The 23,255-nt window shown below is 37.3% G+C and overlaps 1 protein-coding gene across 1 annotated transcript; it reads right to left on the reverse strand.

Moving 5' to 3' along the window:
* Positions 1–17,946: 17,946 nt before the first annotated feature.
* LOC149803079 (protein CFDP2-like) lies at positions 17,947–18,432 on the reverse strand. Its single transcript, XM_089953881.1, has one exon. It carries the CDS (start codon positions 18,430–18,432, stop codon positions 17,947–17,949), a length of 486 nt encoding a protein of 161 aa, XP_089810007.1.
* Positions 18,433–23,255: the final 4,823 nt, after the last annotated feature.

Genomic DNA, 23,255 nt, shown 5'->3' on the forward strand with positions numbered 1-23,255 from the left:
GAAACTAACAAGTTTTGATAAACATAACAAACAATTTTATTAAAGTGATAAATGAACAATGAGTGAGGAACATACAGTACACTGAAGTGAATACAAATTAGTCCTTATAAAGGTCAATGAAAATTCTAAAAGAATGAAAAGTAACTTATAATTTTCAATACCGGATATATACTGGTCCTCCAAGAACCGTGACGCTAGCAAGATGGCATTGTCCAGAATTCTTTTAATAATTTAGCAACAGTTTCAGAACAATATTATAATCCAAAGAAGGAGCACGTTCTATTTCCACTAAACAGTCCACACAAATGTTTTGCTCTTAAAGAATATCTAAGTACAATATAAAATACGTATGCAGAATATAAACTGAACGCTTAAATTGCTCTTTATATACACCGTATGTAGAGATTTAATTTCGCAATATACCCCACGTGAATTTTGACGAACTAAGTATATTCACGGGACCTCCTGCAACCATATCCCATCAGTCACTGAAAAAATACTCCACATGCGACATTTTAAGTATTATTATTAAGATTATTATTACTAATTGTCAACAAGCCCGTAACATCTAATTATAGATTCTACACAATCTGCGTTCTTAACATATTCAAATCACGTAGACAATTTATAACAAAAATATTCTGTACAGTTTACCACCATAAATAGAAGTTACGAAGATTAAAAAAATCATGTATCAGGAGTTGCAACCCACCCACCCCCCCAACAAAATAACCCTCCACACGTAACAGTAGCCTCCTCCAGCGCCCCACCCCTCGCATCAAGTCTGTTTTCCCTTGTTTTGTATATACATTGTAATCATTATGAAATATACATAGCCCCTCCCGCGATACGAAAACTGAAACTGACTACACGAGGAACTAGATTATTTGAAGTCAGTATGTTTATAAACAATCTACTGGGTAACTGGAAGTTAGAATAATTTAGGTTGTATTTTTATGTATTAAAATGTTTTGGATAATTCATGTTGGTACATCTGCACAACATATCTCGGATAATCAATGTTCTGAAAATCGAGTTTCTACGGTAAGACAACCACTTCAATAATGTCCTGTGTTAAAAAAGAAAGAGATGTCTCATTGAGAAGGCACTATGAGAATTCAGAAGGTAGAGATTTAGAAGCTCACAATTTTAGTATGTTATCCCCATGTAGAGTTGTATACATCATTCGCTCTTTTGCCTGTCAGAACATTCAGTTTCCTTTTTAAGAATAGCCTGTTATTTCCTTTGTAATCAAGACCTAATTTTTTCGACATAACAGTGCTCGTGTTTTTGAACTTCCTCGTCTAGTTATTATTCTAAAGAGGAAATATGATCCCCCTCCCAAGTGTTATTTAGTATAGGTCTCACGATACTAATTCAGTTCCCATAGTAAACCTATGCAAACACCGTGATATTAAAAATTAAATAACTTAAACTTTTTGAGTGCTCATGATCAAACCTATATTTGTTAGTATAGGTGAAACCTGGATGTCAGCTTCTGTGTTGAGGAGACGATATGAGCCGCGGCAGTTTCTGGACCTGCATGTGTTTGAAACACGTGCTTTCAATTCCGCACCAAAGAGTCATGTGCTAAATTTAGTAATGAGTGTTCCTAACTCAAGACTATTAAAGGAGTGAAATTCCATCAATAAAACAATGTCTCTATTTTTGTCACTTACAACTAGGATAAGCTCTCAAAAGATTCTTTGTCCTAAAATATAACTTACATTATTAACCAATCCTGGTCAGCCAAACCCATATATACTCTATGTTCACCCATTTCCAGGATGGTTCCCATTTTTTTATATCATTAGTACCGTGTGTCCTATAGGCACTTTGTCAATATAAAAGTGTATGATACACTAATCAGCAGTCCCATATTTCATAGAAATTCTCCTTAAATAATGTTCATCCGGTATGTTACATTACCCAGCATCAAGTTTCCTTTCATAGATTCTCTACCTCGAGTGTCATCCCAACGCTCTCCCTGTTAGCAGAGCACGTACAGTGAGCAGAACATTCTTTCCTGATACAACTGGTTTTGGTTGTAGATTCTTTTCTTCGAAGGAGTAAATTACCAAACAAGACACCAGTTTCGTTTAATTAGCAATCAGTTTAAAGGGCATAAATTATATCGTACAAACGATATCAATCACAATTAGCATCAAAATAGATTACACTGATATGCAGTAGTGAAACTCAGACATACCTCTTGTCTGTCGCTGGATAGCGCAAACATAATATAACAATTTCACAAATGTTCTCTGTTATGAAAAAGTGCTTATGCGCATAACAAAATAAAAACACTAACTTACAAAAATTACAGCGAACCCACATGCACATTATATAAAACTGTATCTAATGAGGAATTTATGGGTCCTGTTGCATTCATTAATGTTAATTACCGTGTCTTATATTTAGTGTTATTGTGTTGAAGCTGTTACACAAAGGCAATACGAGATCTCGGTTATGATGGTATGAGCTTATCACGTATCATATAGAATGTACCTTTTCGTTTTAAACAAAATTGTCTTGCACGTCTAAGAGTTTATACTATTGTAGAATGAATTGCAAAACATTCCAGATATTGAAGATATGATCCTTTGTAGAAATGTACTATTAATTCATATATATATATATATATATATATATATATATATATATATATATATATATATATATATATATATATATCCTGAACGATCAGGCAGTCTAAGACACAGAAAAATACAACAATTTCTTCAAATTTCCCGGTGGTCAGATGAATTTGATCTGTAAAACAAAGCAAATAAAAAATAAAGGAATTTTACACCCCACCCCCCACAAAAATGCAAGCTTTTAAAGTTGAGTTCTATGATTATATTACATTCAAATTCAATATAGTCACTAAACAATTTACAACATGGACAAGTCAATGACTTTTGGGTTTCGTCTCCTTTGCAATCTGCATCTCTGTTTGCAGCTGCATGTTTTACAGGTCATTCTTGATAGTACTTGAACGAATGACATGGAATGAATACTCTTTATTACAATTTCTACAGCATATATCACATTCTTTACACCAGAGGTTGCACCAGTCGATGACTAAATCCGGTGCATACTTTCTCCAAACCCGACCGGTAAAACCTGCACATACGAATCGGAAAGACAGAACTACCAAAACAAAGACAGACACTAAACCAATGACAATAGAGATGATTTCCCACGATCCAATCAATTCAGGTTCCGCATATTCTCCTTTGTCGATATTTAACGTACTCATTTTTTTAGCAGTATCAAGCAAAACAGAATCTTTTGGAATCATGTCCTTAAACGGATCATCCAATATTTTCTTCTTGAGCTCCACTGCATCTTCGTGTAAAACTGCAACGGAAAGCTTGTTGGCCACGTCAGTTCTTCCAATTTGCCTCAGACGAAGGTCAAGGTCTTCGAATGTCCTTCCTTTTCCGTCAGTTCTATCCCACATCAAAAGAAGGTAGATGCAAGTTTTGTTTGGTTCATGTGACCCCGTGATATTGTTCATCAGGAGGAATTCTTTCTGACGCAAGGCTTCTGATAGTTTTCTACATTCTGCCACAGAAAGGTGGTCGGCAACCATTTGAAGCTTACGAATGTTCAAATCCACAGTAGCTATTGTCTGGTGGAAACAAATCGCCAGCGCAAAGATGCAGATATTATGAAACATAGCTCATTTCTAACACTTCCGTTTGTGACAACACTTGCTTGAAAACCAGGTACAATGACGTCACCATCTGAAGCACAACAATGACGTCATGATTCCTAGCCATTGTTCACACACCAGTAGATGAAAGAGTCGCTTATAGCTTGGATCAAAGGAGGGGAGAAAGTCTGAAGAATTGGTAGCAAGTGATACGTTTTACGAAGAAAAGCAATAGTTTATATTGTAATAAGAAAATAATTAACAACAGAAGTGGTGGTAATGACAGTAACAGTAGTTTGAGAGGTAAAAGTAACTAGAATTATTACGATTGTTAGGACGTAGGAATATTTTACAACTTGTTTTGATTTGACCCAATTGCATAGGTGGCTAACACATTATTTACATTTTTTATTGTCCATTACTACAACTAGACTAAATTTGACTATGTACGGACTGACTTTCTTGGGAGTGCACAACATCCATGGCTGGCTTGCCGAGTTCCTTGCTCTCTTGCCTCTCTCGGACATCGTATAACGACGGAGATGCGGAACAATTTCCACCCGTCTAAAGCTAGGTGTCCCGATGTGACGTCATCGTTGCGACCAATCGCAACGGGCGTTTTATACTGCTTGGGTCGACACCTAGTACAGAAAATACGGGCTGAAATCAATTCATTGTTAACATGAGTGTGGGTTGGGCCCATTCCCACTTATGAAAGCCCTTCATTCAGGTCGTTAGAGATATATAGTCCTACGACCTGACGGCTAAATTAGCAGTGCTCCTTGAGCACGTAAACGCCTGGGGGATGTGGCACTAATTCCTTCCCCCAGGAACATTTAGCATCCCGCTGTGGGGCAATAAACCCGTCGCACATGCCCTTCTGGGCGTACGCGATGTAAATCCAATCAATAAATCAATCAGTAACAGAATAAGTAGTTGCCCGAGTAATTAGCTAATTGCTAGGGGCAAACGTAACAGAGTGCAGTGTTGATGAGGTTTAATGATGGCATGGTTTAGTTTCGTAGATGAATTCAGGTCTGAGCCGGACAAGTCGGCATGCAGACAGATAATCCAAAAACTAAAAAGTATTTAATTTCCACATATGCAAATCTCACACATTATTAATGATATTAATAATCTATATTATTATTATTATTATTATTATTATTATTATTATTATTATTATTGGTAGTAGTAGTAGTAGTAGATCCATACTTTCGGATATATTTTGATATGTCTGACCGTCCATCATTTCTTCCGAATGTCCGAGAAACTGTCGGCCTTCACTTGGTTCTTTTTATAACTTGAACTCTGCATCGACTGAGGAAGAGAAATCTTCTCAGTTATGTTGTTTTATAGCGGCCATAAAACCCCAAACAACAAAAACAAAAGAACAAACAACAGCAAAATACCACGAGCACCAAGTACTGTCAATTATGATTGCATCGATCACTAGTTATTATAATTATCATTATAATTTTATCGAAGATTGTGAATAGGAAGAGAAGACAGAAGAGATGTGATGAACTCATGGCAGATGGAAAAATATTCCTTTGGAGATGTATCTCTATTAAAAAAAGCTTAACACATTTTGTTTCATGAATCTCCTGTATCTTATTGAGTCGATGTTCTCCAGTTTCTCAGATATCTCCATTCTGAGTGGGGCCGCTTGTAGTGTTCCTAATCCAATACAATGCAAAGATTAAATTAGATTACACAAGTTCAAAAAAACAGCCATTGAAGGAAACACGCTACTTTAAGGTGGCAGGGTCCAGTTTCGTAAATTGGCCCCTGGCAAATTTCTTAACTTAAGGCTGTGGTGTGACTTTTTCAGCTAATATTGTTTACTGTTTAAAGATATGGGTATATTTGTGAACTAGGTGTTTGGGGCTTGTGTTGTTCTTGAAATTGATGTCAGGTATGTACACCTTCCATAGTTACTCTGCAGTATGTTGATAGTGAAATACCAATAGTCGTCTAGGAAGAAGAGCTAGCCTCCCATATCAGTAAACACATGGGTTTGAGGCAAGTAGAATATCTATAAAAAAAAACGGCTCGGATGACAATTATTTTCAGTTGCATCAGCCTGTTTATTACACAGTTTTGCAGAATAGTCATCTTGGAAAAGGGCTTGTGTTTGTACTGTATGCATCAAACTGTGTCAAAAATGACCTTCGTGCATGAAAATTGTAGGTAGAAATTTGTGATTTGGTGCATAAACTTCTTCTGCTATGACCTGCCATTGACTGTCTGGTCAAGTGGATAATATTCGTATGCTTTGTTTTAATATAGGTATCGAAAAAATGAACCGTTTTGACCTCACTTGTGTATTTGATTTTTTATGCTTTTTTATATTAGGTCGCTGATTGCGGCATGAAATCTGTACATAAAAATTGGCCCCTGCCCCCTTAGGTGGCAGGGTCCAGTTTCGTATATTGGCCCCTGGCAAATTTCTTAACTTAAGGCTATGGTGTGACTTTTTCAGCTATTATTGTCTAGTATTTACAGATATGGATATATTTGTGAACTAGGTGTTTTGGGCTTGTGTTGTTCTTGAAATTGATGTCAAGTATGTACACCTTCCATAGTTGCTCTGCAGTATGTTGATAGTGAAATACCAATAGCTGGATAGGAAGAAGAGCTAGCCTCCCATAGCAGTAGACATGTGGGTTCAAGGCAACTAGAGTATCTCAAAAACGGCTTGGATGACAACTATTCTGAATTGCATCAAACTATTTAGCAGACAATGTTTTTCAAAATTTTCATCCAGGGAAAGGGCTTGCGTTTGCACTGTGAGCACCACATGCTGACAAAAATGGCATTTGGATGTGAAAAATGCATGTATAAAATAGGGGTTGGGGTGCATAAACCTCTTCTGCCCTGAACTGCCATTGACTTCTCTGGTAAAGTGAATACTATTCTTATGCTTTGTTTTAATATAGGTATCTAAAAATATGGACCTTTTTGACCTCACTTGTGTATTTGATTTTTTATACTAGGTCGCTGATTGCGGCATTAAATTTGTACATAAAAACTGGACCCTGCCCCCTTAATCAACTACGTCGCGCGCGCTTAAAGGGAGGTAAATATCACATAATTCGGAGGGAGTTATTCTTTAATCGCTGTTACAGCGGCAACTGCTAAGGGAGTAATCGTTATGTGCACATTGCTAATATTACATTCCCTTCACTTTTTTAAAATAAAAAAATGACATACTCATGTGAACACAAATGAGACAAACGTTTCTAGCATTTCTAAAATAATTTTTTTGGTTCATGCACCTATTAACGCAAACACAAATCATCAAAATTGTATTACCGTATAATTTCTTTTGTGCTTTTTATTCGGAAACTGATACTTATTCTATATTATTTAACAGTTCTATATAATAAAAGATATTCTAAGTTCATCCACCGGAATATGCAGTTCACAAGAGATTAGTTCATTCAGGACTATAATTCCATCAAATGAATCCAATTATATAATCATCAAATCTTAATGGTAGTTTCAGAATGCGCATGGGACACAATTTTTTGTGCAGTAATGCACTTATTCGCATTTGTTTTCGCGAATGATTTTGCCACCGAATCTTGAGCCAATGTCGTTGCATGAAGACTTTGATCATTGTATCACTTACCTCTTGAAAAATTATAAACACGTGTAATATTCCGTATATACTGAACACCGTCGGATTCGACTTTCAATGGCAATTGATTGGATGGTATTGGTACTTTTCTTCTCCAAAGTCTGCATCAATAACATTTTGTCACGTTCATCAATGTCATTTACACGAACGTATATTTTTTCTTTTACTCACTGTCACGACCGTGAATCTCAAAAGTGACTCCTCTAGTTCTGGAAGCATCGTACGGATTATCCTCCTGAAGACTAATGTGAGTATGTGAGAAAGCTTGCCAGTAGCTTCTCGTGGGTCGGTGGTTCTTTCCGGGGTTTTCCTGGGTTCTTCCTCCACCATAATACCGGCCGCCATGTATAGCCTATCGTGTGCTGAAAAATGGCGTTAAACCCTACAACAACAAAATCCTCCTGGAGAGATGTTCACCGGTGAAGATCCAAGTTGTCGCATAGAGTGTACAATTTTGTTATCGCAGTTAAGGACGTTGTAATTAGAAGGTAATACAAATGCAGACCGTTTCGAACATGAAAGAAATTAATTTCCTCTGGCACGACAGGTAGTTCAAATTCAAAGACACGGGTATATGTCACTTGTTGAGAATATTTTGTAAGAATCTGATAGGTGTAAGACCTCTCAAAGTGTTACGTTGAAATTAACGTTGCAAGTTAGGTGGCAGAACTAGTTTGGGCTATATAGGTAAATAAGTTCAATGTCTTTGTACTCGCAACTCTCTTGAGAGAAGCTTTGTATTGTGGAAATAATGAAGATGTACATTTTGCTCGGCCATTGCTATGTCAGTATGTATATTAAACAGTCGACTAAGAATTACTTCATTTGGTTTCTTCGTTCATCGGTCATCAAAAATTAGCAAGAACATGTTAGGGTTTCCACAATTTACATGAATTATTTATTATTTATAAACAAATATAAGCCATTTGTAAATGGTCGTGTCTCCATAGCCTTGGAGATACAGAAAAAAGACACTAACAATAATACATCATTAATAAGACATAAAAGTAGTCCTTACAAAAATCATGTTCATTTTCTTTCTATTCTGTCTTTCATTTTTGTATTTTTAACACTATTTTTTTTTTCAAACTACATTTTATTCCATGAGGAGATGGAACTATTAGAAAAGGGCGAGATTAGAACACTTTGGTGATTGTTGTACGGATGTGATTAAAAGATTACATGTTGCAAATTATGATTAGATTTACTTTCCGTTACATATTTTCGTACAATGTTCACACAATACAGCTTTTTCGTAGCTTTTGCTTGTCTAGAAACATAACATGATAACGTGTATAAGACCACCAGCAATATGGTGGCGTATACGTCAGAGCTTTCAATGCTGACGTAATTATTACAAGTGCGGATACCCATCATTTGGAGATTGTTAAAGACGAATAAATTGGTTGTCAGGTGTAAAAACAGTTATATTGAGGATATTTTCTTTTCCTACGTTAATACCGGATATATTTCGTCTGGTACCAAAAGCATTATATTTTAACCGGAGGATGAAATTTATCCGGTTTTAAGGTACTTAAAGAAATTTTTCTTTTTATTCGTTATACACATCTATATTTTCTGTAACTTCTGATATATGATTTTATTTAATTTTCGTAATTTTCATTCATGGTCGTAAACTGTATAAAATGTTGTTTGTTATAAACTGTGTGCGTAATTTGGCTCGGTTGAAAACACAAATCACATAGGATCTATAAATAGTTGTTTACATATATGCTGACAATTGGCTTATTTTCTCAGTGACTGATGGGACGTCGAAGTTTCGAAAAGAATTATATAGCTTCCACGTTGGTTGCGTGAGGGCATGTGAAAATAGTGCGTTGTGATTTGGTACGTCGTAAATCAATAGTGTATGTTGTCATATGGGGTCCATTGAGGGGGGGGGGAGGAAATACAACCGCAACACACGGCATATATATATATATATATATATATATATATATATATATATATATATATATATATATATATATATATATATATATATATATATATAACGAGAAAGTCAACCATTTAGATTTATTCCGATTTTTGGAATCATTCACGCTGTTTGTATTCCTGATGTAAGTCTGCAGACGTAATTTATATTGTACTTCGATATTTTTTTAGAGGAAAACATTTGTTTGCACTGTTCAGTGGTGATAAAAGTGTTCATTATTTGGAAAATAATATTATTCTGGATATATTACCTTTCTGACACGAATTTAATCTTACGTCATAAACCTAATTTCATTTTTTGCAACAGCTTATATGCGTATGAATATCATTGTTTATGCATCAAGCCTGTTTAACTATATTAACTCATTGTCTCTACTGTTACCGCTAAAAAATAGAGTTCTACGAAGCATTGTGGCAGCAGACCCATACATATGATTTAGAGTTATTGTGCAGTTGTCAATTTAGCACCACGGATGACATCACCTGCTGACTAACCAAGAAAGTTTGTATCCGAAGCCAGGACAAAAAACTGTTTCTGGCGGAATAATAAGAGAGGTTCCAATGGGTACTTGGCATGAGCGTGACATCTTTTCTTTTGACAGTTATTTACAGCGGGATTTAACAAATTGATGAAGCGTGCTGATACAGATTTGTTTCAAGGAGAACGCTAATCATTTCCAGTTGTATGTCAAGCGAGATTACGGCATAGTTATTCACACAGGAAACAAAAATGAGTCCCAGCATCGTTTAAGAGTATATAAATACTGAATCAGGAATCGACAAAATCGTTTTATTACTTTGGGCATTTGACGGTAAAATTCTGTACCATTCTTGGGTCAGATATTAATAAGTATATAATACAAATTAGAGAGAGAGAGAGAGAGAGAGAGAGAGAGCAATCTCATTTTCATATGAGAAAGTGTGTGTGAGAGAGAGAGAGAGAGAGAGAGAGAGAGAGAGATGTTCCTTGTGCATGGCTGCCGAATACATTATCTTAACTCTTATTTTGACAGGAATTTCTTTAGTTACTTAACAAAAGTAAACATAACAAACTTCCCGCATGACGTAAATATCACCGATTACACCTACATGACTATATGAGCGGGTCGTAAAAATGGCTATACTGTTAAACAGGGTGTTTTATAGTATCTTTGTATATGGTTTAATGGCACGTAATCACAACCTTGGCAATATATTGCCGATTAAGTTTAGACATCTGAAATCTACAGTATCACAACATTCAATACCACATGGAAATTGTTTCCTTTTATAACAGCCGGTTTTCAGTTAGTGCCGGGAAAAGAGAAAAAGAGGGTTGGAGTGGGAACGTGACAGGGGTGGCAGGTAAATAAGACCTGCCTGCACGCCATTACAAGCAGAACAACTCTCTCAATATTTACAATAGTTAAAGAAGACAACTAAAAAAAATTACCAACAAAAGAACACAAAAACACAACTAACAAACCCACTGAATAGAACTAAACGTCTTGTACTTCGTGGTTTACAAACGCTCCCAAGGCCAGCTGAAGATAGTAGGAGGCCCTGGAGCAATTCTCTCTCTCCCCTCTCTCTCTCTCTTTATACATACATACACACACACACACACACACACAGACAGATATATATATATATATATATATATATATATATATATATATATATATATATATATATATATATATATATATATATATATATATATATATATATATATATATATATATATATATATATATATATATATATATATGTCACGTTTGCCTGCCCGCGAATACGTAAGTCAGGAACAAAGGAATACAGCTCCATGTGAATGTAGACCCTGCGTCTATCGTAGCGATTCGTGTTGTACAAGAGCCCACATCGTTAGGTGTCAAAACTAACATGTAGACGTTGGAAACTCTGCTCTAGAACAAAGGACCCTCGATGCTGTTGTAAATCTCCCCGCTTTGATAGATGGCCTGAGGCTCGTCTGTTAAGCTAAACCGACTGGGGTAGAATTGATATCCAATCGGAACTGAGGAAGGGTGGGGTCATCAATTCGAACCAGAATTTAACAGTCATTTGGGCTGGGAACGAATTAGTCATTGTGAAGCATCGTGCTGAGAAGTTGTAGCAATAACTCCAAGGAAGCCACTCGTGAATTGGCGGGAGGAGAAACCTTGGTACATTCAAGGACAGAAAGCTTCGTAAAGGTCAGTGACTTATTTGCTCGCTTGTTGCATAATGTTACGGCATTGTAATTGTAATTATGTGCAGTATGTATATTTACTTACTAGAATTATTAGCACGTAGAATTACTTTTGTATTGTTTAATTTACATGCGTACTTGAGAAATGAGCTATGATTATGCAGATTGCTAGCTCGTAGTCAGAATTAATATTGTAATTCGCTATATGGTTACTTCGTGGTAAACTAGTGTATTTATTTATGTGATGTTCTAGATTTTGTTGAATTAAATTGTAACTTTGGAAATGGTTGCAGTATGTAAGTTTAAATAATATGGATATTTGAATATTTGTGTACACTTGTGGGAGTGTAATGTACAGAAATGCGTCTTATTGTTGTGATATTGTTCAGAATAACGAGATTAAGAATATATTGATGTGAAGCAATTTAGTGATGTCTGTATGATAAGTAGGATACAGCTCTTTATTGCAACGTTGGTTTCTATAAGAACGTGGGTGGTTTTCGATGTGCACAAATTCGTGACCGAAGATGTAGATAGCCTCTGTCTGATGATTGATTGTTGATTTAGTGTGAGCGAGATGGCTAACGAAACATGCTAACGTCCTTGTGTTTTTCACAGGAAACTTTTGGGGACAGAACTACCGGGTAGTCAAGTCCCGCGTCTCAGAGAGACAGGATAGAACAATGGCAGTAGGCAGAGAACAAGCCCAGTTGCTAGAGAAAGAGAGAGAAGGAGGAGGAGAAAAGGAGACAAAAGGGGAAGAGGATAGGAAGAATCGGAGTACGGAGAACGCCGGAAGGAGGAAAGGAATTGGCAGAGTAGAGCACAGATGAGTAGAAACCAAGTACAGGGGAAAGCCATTTCACACTATAATCACGTGATGAAATAGGTTGTTACACGGTCGAGAGGAAGGAGATTGGTTGAGAAATTAATATCGTTTAAATTGTATTAAATTGTTATTCTTTTCAATTTCACCTTTGTGTTCTTAATAATTTAATTGTCGGCATTGCTGACTGGGGGCTCGGATCTGTATCTCTCTATCATTAATTTCACTTCCTACAAAAACGAGCCAGGGTGGGAATTCCATAGCAATTCAAATAAATATTGGGAGCGCCCCACCCCCAACTCATAACAGAACGTGCGCAGAACGCCACAATATATATACGTCGTAGAGAACCCGCAGAACAACTGCTGCATTTACTCGGTTTGTGCTCTGACTCTAAGCACGCCTAATATATTTTTCCGATTTAAAGTCGCCAGTCTTTATGGAAGCATTTATGTTTGCTGTAGATGGATGAACACAAATATATGGTTTCGATTTCTTCTGGTTTCTTTGTTTCTTTGGAATTTTTTTTTTTTTTTTTTGGTTCTTGTTTTCCACGTATTTGTTTTACTAAACCATGGATGCATTTCTCAATATGCAGGCATCTGTTTTATAGAGCCATTATAGGTTAAAGCAAGAAAAAAAAACCAAGAAGAAAAGCATCAAACAGATTACAATATGTGTGTGTCGGCTATACACGGGAATTTACAATATTGCTTTCTTATCTCCTCAGGCTATTGCTGTTTTGCCATGATCATATATACCGTTTGACACTGTTAACATCTCTCGTGTAAAGTGTACACGTACAAAACGTGGTACATAACATGATTTGCGTACATGTTATAAATATAGTTGGTTCATATCACACACAAATACATATACTTACTTTTCCAAAGGAGCTAAGATTGACTAGATTGACTAGTCTCCAAGAAGCTGTGTATTTGACTGATTAGGACAATTTGCTTCTTCAGCTATTGCAGTACAGTCTTGCTGGGAATTATTCAGTTTCTTATTTCTTCTTTTCTGAGCTAATTTTAATTTGATTAAATAGATAAATTATGTCAACTTTAATATTGGTGTTATATATAGGGGTTTAAACTTAAGTAACAAGACCAGATAAAACCAAACAGACATTCAAGTTTTCCAAAAATATAAATTTATTTGAATAACATATAAAATCCGTATAATGTAATCATAATAATCCTAAATTGTATTATCATTTATTTATTAATCCAGAAACTGTTGCAAGGCATTTCTGATGAAGGTTCTAAACTGCTTATGTGCTATCGTAAACATCGCTGAATTATCACAGTTATTAATCCAAATATTCTTACTTCTGTGGAATTTAGTGAACGTAGAATATCACTGAAAATATGGAATGTTTCACTTTATTCAATGAAATTAATTGAATATTCAAGTCCTTGAATATATTCACTATTCATAAAGTACTGACTGTTTAAATTAAAGATTACAAGCTGACTAGTGACATTTAAATTTGTAAACAACATAATACACAGTTAATCTTTCTTTATTACTATAGATTAAATGTTCCAAGCATTATCAATGGAAATAAACATGTTTTCTTCTTAGTGTAGAATATTAGCCTTCACTTGGAAATTCCTAAACTTGTTAACAACTTATAATGCTTTATAGAGGAGACTTACCTTCATCCAGGCACTTTGATTGTGTCTTCGTATTTTTGTTGTTTACTTGAAAAAATAATCATTCTTGCCTTAACATACAGTCTTACTTTGTTTCAGTTTTCTTATTTGGGTTTATTTATTTATTCAAGATATTATTCACTGGAATTACAAAGTACTCGATAATATTCTAGGACTAAATATTGATTTGGAATTATAGTACATTCATTTAAAGATATTTAGGATTTTACTACTGAGATACATCAAAAGACGGTTAACCTATCGCCACATTCCGGGCGATTGTGACATTTGCACGTTCGAGACTATAGGCACATCAGCACATTCAATATTTAAATTTACTTGGAACACCACGGGAAGTCATATGGAACCACACACATTTTGGACTTGTGATAGAACGTTTAGGATTATTTGGAATTTAATTTCCAATACTGTAAGTTTTTTATAAATTTTAATTTTGGATTGTAAGAAAAAAATTATTAATAAAAATTATATAAATAATTTGTTCCATTTTATATAAATTATAAGTCATTTGTTCATTTTCGCCAAATTTGTTTGTTTTTTCGCTCTTTTGTGTAGGTTTAAGGTCATAGAACCCTAACAATATTTAATTTAAGATGAGTAAATGCACATACATGATATGTATGACTTTTATTATAGTGTCATTTTCAACATCGGTCATTTTAGAAGACTTTTTCTCGCACATATAGCCGAACGTTTTCCAGAAATTTACCAGTTCAGAGAGTATCGTTAAGATTACCTTCGAATCTGTTTCCGAGAGACGAGGATGTTCCGAATGCCCTTTCTTATACCATTCCGAGCAGTGAAAGCGTGGTCATTCCATCACCGGCGAGTACAGTGAAACGAGTTGGGAACCGTCTGAGGGAAATGAAGGACCAATAAGAGGTAATTCAGACATTGCTATTGGCTATGCAATTGTTTCGTGCGTGTGTGTGTGCGCCTATATGTATGTTTTGCATTGTGTATTATCAAAGTTGGAGAAACCATACGTTACTAGGAGTGATTTCTTATTGTTATATTTGTTGTTGTTGTTTTTCGATTTTATAACAATTCCGTCAGGCACAGCAGGAGACAAAGTTCATCGGTTTCTTCTCTTTTAAAAGTAGTTCCTAGTGCGTGGACACCATACCTGAAAGGACCAGACTGAGATAACCAGACTGCGATAAGAAAAGTAAGAATAGCAAAAAAAGCTAGATTTCTCAGTCGCATGGGTGAGAAAGAGAGATCTGGATTAATTGTTGCAAAACGGACATCCTGACTGAGCAACCGACACCGACTGAGAAAGAGAGAGGGAGAGAGAACTCCAAACATTTTATTATATCAAATGATCTCTTTTAAGACCAATACTATTGGTAAAAAACAAAATAAAGCATCAAATAGATTACAGTATGTATAATCCAAAGAATCTGCAGTATGATCTTACTCTCCATTGGCCATTACAACTTGGTATCAATCATATCATGTAACACTGTAGAAAAATCCCATCGAAAATGTACACATAAGGTAATGTTTAATAAGTGGGAATTTGTCATTGATGTAGAGACTATATAATCAATGATGTTCGTCCATCGGTGTCGATGAAGACCATTTAATGTCATCGATTCACTGGGGTGGGTCCGGAGATGGCTGATCAGTCCCATCCGGGCCCGGAAGAGTCTGTTGCAGTGGGGACATTGATGTGCAGGTTGCTGTCCGGGAGTTGCTGAACTGCTGTTCCTGGATTTGCGCAAATCACGTTTTCCAGCTGCGTCCACCAGTCTTTTCTGCTCAAAAGCTTCCGCACCAGCGTTGACTTGACTGCGCCAAGCCGAACGGTTAACAGCGACACTATCCCAGCTATCAGGATCAATGCCTAGTTTCTTCAGCGAAGCCTTGAGGGTGTCCTTGTACCTCTTTTTTGACCACCGTGAGATCTTTTGCCTTGTTGTAGCTCTCCATAAAAGACCTTCTTAGGCAGGCGTTCTACCGGACAACATGGCCAGCCCATCGGAGTTGTGCCTTGTACAGCGTGGTGTGGATGCTTGTCATGCTGGCCTAAGTAAGCACCTCTGTGTTTGGTACTTTGTCCTGCCATCTGATTTTCAGTAGTTTCCTCAGGGAGCTTATATGGAAGTGGTTCAGTTTTTTAACATTGCGGCTATACACAGTCCATGTCTCGCAAGCGTAGAGGAGGGTGGGGAGAACAACCGCTGCGTAGACTTTGAGTTTGGTGGCAAGCTTGATGGCTCTCCTATCCCAGACATTTGAGCGGAGTCTACCAAATGCTATGCTGGATTTGGCAAACCTAGTGTTGACCTCATCGTCTATGTGGACTGCTTGTGAGGGGTGCTGCCGAGATATGTGAACCTGTCTACATTTTTGAGCTTATGGCCATTGACAGTGATGGATGGTTCCAGACAATCATCTTCAGGAGCTGGCTGATGCAGAACCTCGGTCTTGCTGGTAGAGATGGTGAGTCCGAAGTTGGAGCACGCTGTGGATAAAAGGTCCATGCTCTGTTGTATGCCTGCCTCCGTATTTGAGTTGAGGGCACAGTCATCTGCAAACAGCAGGTCGCGAATGTTCTCAACTTGGACTTTGGTTTTGGCTTGGAGACTCCTCAGGTTGAACAACTTCCCATCCAGACGGTATAGGAGACCTACTCCAACATCGCTGTCCTTAAAAGCATCCATTAACATTGCGGAGAACATGAGGCTGGAGAGAGTGGGGGCTAAGACGCACCTTGTTTCACACCATTCGTAAAGGGTTTGGAATAGTTACCTTGGTCCTGGACTCTGGCAAGCATGCCATCGCGAAACTGTCTCACCATTTCAATGAAGACTTCTGGACATCCAAATTTGGTGATGATCTTCCAAAGGCCTTCCCGGCTGACAGTGTCGAATGCCTTAGTCAGGTCCACGAAGGTGGTGTATAGCTGGACATTTTGTTCAAGACACTTTTCTTGCAACTGCCTGGCAGCAAAGATCATGCCGATGGTGCCTCTCTCCTTTCTGAAGCCACGCTGGCTTTCTGGCAGTAGACCATGATCAAGGTGTTCTGTGAGTCTGTTCAGCAGTAACCTGGCGAGGACCTTGCCAGCGATGCAGAGTAGAGAGATTCCTCTATGGTTGTCGCAGGATTGGCGATTGCCTTTGTGTTTGGAAAGGTGATTGATAGATTCATCTTTGAATTCCTGGGCGATGCGTTTCATCTTCCACATGCCACAGAACATCTCTGTTAGTCTTCCCAATAACTTAAGCCTACCAGACTTGTAGATCTCAGCTGCGATGGAGTCTGCTCCTGGAGCTTTTCCAATAGACAGGAACTCAGTGGCATTATGAGTTTCCAGCACTGTTGGAAGGCCAGCCAACCTATCGTTGATCTCCACCTGTGGTCGATGGTTGATCGCTTCATCGACGTTGGAAGAGGGTCTGTTGAGGATACCGTCAAAGCGTTCCGCCCAGCGATCTAGTATCTTCTACTTCTCGGTTATGATAGTGCTGCAATCGGAGCTCAAGAGTGGGGCTGTGCCTGATGTTACTGGGCCATAAACATCACGAAGAGCATTATAGAAATTCTTCATGTCGTGTCTGTCGGCAACGGACTGGATATCATCAGCCTTTCGGCTCAGGCATGTGTCCTGCATCTCGCGTAGTTTCTTCTGCACAGCTTGGCTACTCTGCTGAAGGCATCTTTCTTTTCAGCGGACATGTGGTCGATATTGTATGCACGATGGAGACGATGCTTCTCCTCGAGCAGGGACTGTATTTCTTCACAGTTCTTGTCAAACCAGTCTAGGTGCTTTCGCGCAGTGACGCCAAGGACTTTAGAGGCAGTGGAGTACACCAGATGTTTGAAGGCCATCCAGCATTTCTCTACGTCGTTGGTATTAGAGTCTGTGGTTTCTAGCTGGCTTGTCAGAGCTTCAGACAGAGCTTGCTCATTGTTGCAGACTTTCAGCCTGGAGACCTTGAGTCGTTTTGGGACTTTAGTTGTCTGTGGGCGTCTGAGAGGTTAAATTTTAAGATTCATCTTGGAAATCAGTAGGCCGTGGTCTGTCCAGCATTCAGCACTACACATGGCCTTGGTCACACGGACATCCTGCCTGTCATTCCTACGAACTAAGATGTAATCGATCTGATGCCAATGCTTAGACCCTTGGTGCATCCAAGTTGTTTTATTGCGGTTAGGCAGACGGAAGATGGTGTTTGTGACCAGGAGATCAAATGTTGCGCACATTCTCAAGAGTAGATGTCCAGTACTGTTGCAGTTGCCAGTTCCATGTCTACCAATAACTCCCTTCCAAGAGATGTGATCTGCGCCAACTCTGGCGTTAAAATCACCAAGAATGATCAGCTTGTCTGATTTTGGTACCGAAGCAATCAGAGTTTTCAGATCCTGATAAAACTTGTTTTTGGCTTCCTCCGAATAGGTCATGGTTGGTGTATCAGCACTAATGAGTGCGGCTTGCTTTTTTCCATGTAAGGGTAGCTTCAGCATTATAAACCGGTCATTAATTCCCTTTGGTAAGATGGAGAGCTTATTCATCAAACTCTAATGTTTTATAAGTGGGAATTTGTCATTGAGGTAGAAACTATATAATCAATAGCTTGCTACTGAAACCATAACAACGTATTGGTACATAGAACTCTTTTATACCAGCACTTAAAAGGCCATATTATGTCATGGACTTTCTTCAGGTAGATACATTATACTTTCGTATTAATGTTAAATATAGATTTTTGACGTCGCTTCTATTCTCATTATGACTTCCAGCAAACCTAGAGTTTGTAAATATGGGCATTAGCTTTAAACAAATAGGACATGATCATGCACTAATCTCTATTAGAGTGTTTTTCCAACATGGATTTAATTTTTGCTTAGATTGACTAAATTATAATGGTGCCGATTAGTGCCAGGCTGCCTGGAAATTACTTGGCGTTTTCTGATTGGTTGTATTCAAATTACGGGCTCTGATCACTATTTTTAATGTATGTATGCATGTGAAAATTGATTGTTAGAATCGGCATATTTAATAGGGTTTTTGTCCTATATATGTGTATACTTTGATTATAAGGAATGACCAACTAACTTTAGTTTTTCAAGTTCAGTGAAGCATGAATCGAGAACAAGATCTCGTGTAAACTGTGAACTACGATTATTCGGTTCATTCTGCACAAAACGTACACAGAAATGGTAAATCCTTTAGTTGTTGTTGTAGGGTTTAACGCCATTTTTCAGCACACGATAGGCTATACATGGCGGCCAGTATTAATGGTGGAGGAAAAACCCGGGAAAACCCCGGAAAGAACCACCAACCCACGAGAAGCTAGTGGCAAGCTTTCTCACATACCCACATTGGCTGAATCCGAGACTCGAACCCACGCAGACAGAGATGAGATGGCAGTGATCCATAACGGAGAGCGCTTTAGACCACTCGGCCACTCGGGGCCCCTAAATCCTTTAGTAAATTAGGTCATCGTTATTAGAGAGGACAAAATCTTTATAACTTTATACTAAAATGACCTACATAACCATTTAGCACCTCCCAAAGTCCGACACGGGAGTCAGCTACAGGTGAGGTGAAAACTATAGGTAACAGACGGGAGGGAGAAGGGGCCAGCTGTTCAACTGTCACAGGCACGAAATCCCAACTCTGTTCAGTGACAAATACTATTCATTTCACTTCGAACGATACCCTGTGCAGTTAAGAGGTTAAACAAAACAAATCGGAAAGAAATGCACTCATCACAATATGGACGTACAATCAATGCATTTTTATACAATATATAAAGTAGTCCATACAATTTAAAATAGTATATTTTTGGAAACTCACTCAATATATTTTTTACGATTACATCATAAAAATGTATAAGTATTATTACCCTTAAAGTACCCCTTCCCTTTGAGTTTTCATGAATCGGAATAAAGCGCTTGAAGGAGCAAAGTATAGAGAAAGAATATATCCTACAGGTTAGACTGGTTGTCGCCAGGGATTTTTTCGTGGAGGGTTGCACAACTCATCAAAATGTAGAAACGGGTTTGTGAAGCTCAGAAAGAAAATCATAGTTGAGGTTAAAAAAAGGTTGGGAACCACTGTTAGAGAATTATTGTTTAGTACTCCACTGCGATCGGAACCCTCGTCCGCGGGTTGCGACAGGCATCGCTTTGACTGCACGCATCAAAATACACGTCCAACATTAAAAGGATAGAAGAAAATGATAAATACATTTGTGTGTAGCAGACACTCATATACCGGCTATTTGAAAGATAATTCAGTTCAAGACCATTATTTCTGAATGCACACAAAGTATTATTGTTCTGGTTTTTTAAAAACCTGCTTTCATAATAATTGTAGGATTATTTTTGTGATTGATAAACACAGATACGTTTTGTGCAAGAAGAATTTGTGGGAATGACTTTTGTCAGTAACGGATGAGCAGACTGGCTTTGCCAGCTTTCAGGAATTGTAGTAACGAGCACTGTACTGTAAATATTTAGGTTTTCTGCGAGCAAGAACCACGTAGTCAGTCCCTTATTCATTACAAATGTTTGGTTTTCTTTCTTTGTGATTTACAATATTTATTATCATTGTTATTATTATTATTATTATTATTATTATTATTATTATTATTATTTGACAAATAATCGGAAGAGTATTATTCTTGACAGCCATTTTTGACCTTACACAGGTGTATACATATTGTGTTCTTTCTAGCCCTCACTTTAATCTGACCGGCATTGACGCCAAGTCGCCTAGGTCATGACCTTGGTAGTGAAACACATCGCTGTATTCACTCAAATTGCGAGGTGAATAGTTCACTATACGAGGTTTTAAATATTATTTTACACTTTGAAACCTTTCCTATAAATATAGGAATAACATGCAACATGCGGTCATTTCGATTGTCTTACCTACTGTCCGTGTGCCTGCCAATGCGAAATCGTCATTGACTTTTCAGATAAGTAGAAACGACCTACCTACGAAAATGATGAAAATTGCTAAGATGAGTAAAGAGAGCATTAAAACAATGTTTGTAATAAAAATCAGAAACATGCTGGCTAACTAAGTTTGCCTATAACAACCACTCAGGTAATTATGAAAGCTTACAAAACCAAGTGGATTTTTATTAAACTTGATAAACTAGGTACGCATTGAGAATCAAAAGGACTTGACGAGATGTGCATGCTACATTGTGACACACAGTACTAATGCATGGAAAAATGGGAACCAGTCTTTAAATGGCTGAAGATAAAATAGAGCATATATGGGTTTAGCTGGCCAGGATTGGTTGATAATGAAAGTTATATTTTAGGTAAAATACTCTTTTGAGAGTGTATCCTAGTTGTAACTGAAGAAAACAAATAACATTGTTTTATTGATGGAATATCAATTCCTTGCAGTCTTGAATGTGGAAGACTCATTACTTCAATTAGCACCTGTCTCCTTGGTGTATAATTGAAAGCTCATGTTTCCAGAAAATGCCTCGGTTCATATCCTGGTCTCTACGTAGAAGCTGTCATCCAGGTTTCATCTATACCAATAAATATAGGTTTGATCATGAAAGTTCAGACATTTAAAGTTATTGAATTTTTAATATCATTGGTGTTTGCATAGGTTTACTATGGAAACGGAATCAGCTCCTGAGTGCATCATCCCACATGCCTTGATGTCACGGCTATGGCCTAAGGGAGAGAATACTAGTACTATATTGAGGAATACTTATTTTCAGTGGGTAATCTCTCTTCAGGTAAATCAAAATCAAAGAAGTTCGAGTGGACGTAGAAAACGATAGTGTCTGGTGCATGAATTGACCCAAACTTATTTTATACTGTTGCCAGGATTTGCCTCCCAGTCGAATCCTTTTTCGGAAAAAGCCTTCTTATTTGTAATTCACGAAATTAAAAACAATCATTAACATGTGTGTGTGTGTGTGTGTGTGTGTGTGTGTGGTGCACACTGAAGTCAATATAAGCTTTTATAATATTATTCAATGTTTGCTATCGTACCTTCTTAACAAGAATATCAAATTCTATTTCGTTTTCATTGCTATTTACAACCCTGTACGGTAAACTTAAATATAGACACACATCGAAAGAAATATGTACCACACACACACACACACACACACACACGCGCGCGCGCGCGCACACACGCACACAGACCCCAAATCTCTTCTCCAAACTAAGAGAGAATGAGTGACATGATAAAGTGTAGCTTTAACACCAGAATAGGTCATAACGAAATGCAAACCGAAAGGATGGTAAGATAGATTTTACTGTGTGTGTGTGTGTGTGTGTGAGAGAGAGAGAGAGAGAGAGAGAGAGAGAGAGAGAGTCTTCATTAACCAGAAAACTATACATGATTACCACAGAAGAAACCTACACGTCTTGCATCTAGTTCTACACAAAATTACACGTGGCATAATTATTGTCTTTTAGAAGGTACTGTACAGATAATATCATTGCATTTTCTGTCTCCATATTCAAATTTCTCTATACTGAGTTATTTCTGCACTAGCTAGCGTCCGTCACAGCTTAGCATATAAGGCATCATAAGTGTAACTTTTATTACATGTTAAGGCTCGAATAAACAGTAACACAGAAAGAGTGAAATCAACACGCTTTCTAAAATTTAGCAAATAATTTATTTTCCTGCAAAATTCTGTAAAATTGAAAAAAGGAGAAGAACTTACGGTTTCAAGAATCAAATCCAAAAATAATCTAAGCATAATCCACAAATTAAATTGCAAAAGTCCTAGTAATAAATGTTCTAATAATTTCAAATTCGAATCCTGATGTAAAATCCAAGATGGATGACGATGACGTATGCTGTAGTCAGTACTGTGCTTATCTGCTGCTCCTTGTAGAAATACAAATAATGACACTCCGGTGTTGGAAATCCAAATTAAATTTGTAAGCAATGTCTTTCCAAAATTTCGGTGTGAACACTCATCAAAATATTTCCAGAGATTAAAGAATTAATCCTTTTGAAATCCAACCGATCTGAATAATTATTATAGCTCAAATCTGGCTACAACAAATTAACTTGACATCAGTATGAGAAGTCCAAATCTAAGAAATCTCTATCTACACATCTCTTTTAAAACTAACAAATGCGTAGTTAATGGAAAAACCAGAATTACGAAATCACGTACTCAGAATATGGCCTTGAGTAGTACTGTTCATGCTTATGCTGTGGTAAATAAGTGTGAGTGTGATTTGGATTTTCAACGTAACTTTAAAAAATATTGCAACGATCTCCGCAGTGTGGAAGTTTATAGTGATGTCTAGCACTAGTGCAACAAGCCGAGGAAATGTAG

This window comes from Sinohyriopsis cumingii, chromosome 3 (genome assembly GCF_028554795.1).
Source record: "Sinohyriopsis cumingii isolate HCF-2022 chromosome 3, ASM2855479v2, whole genome shotgun sequence".
NCBI classification, from domain to species: domain Eukaryota; kingdom Metazoa; phylum Mollusca; class Bivalvia; order Unionida; family Unionidae; genus Sinohyriopsis; species Sinohyriopsis cumingii.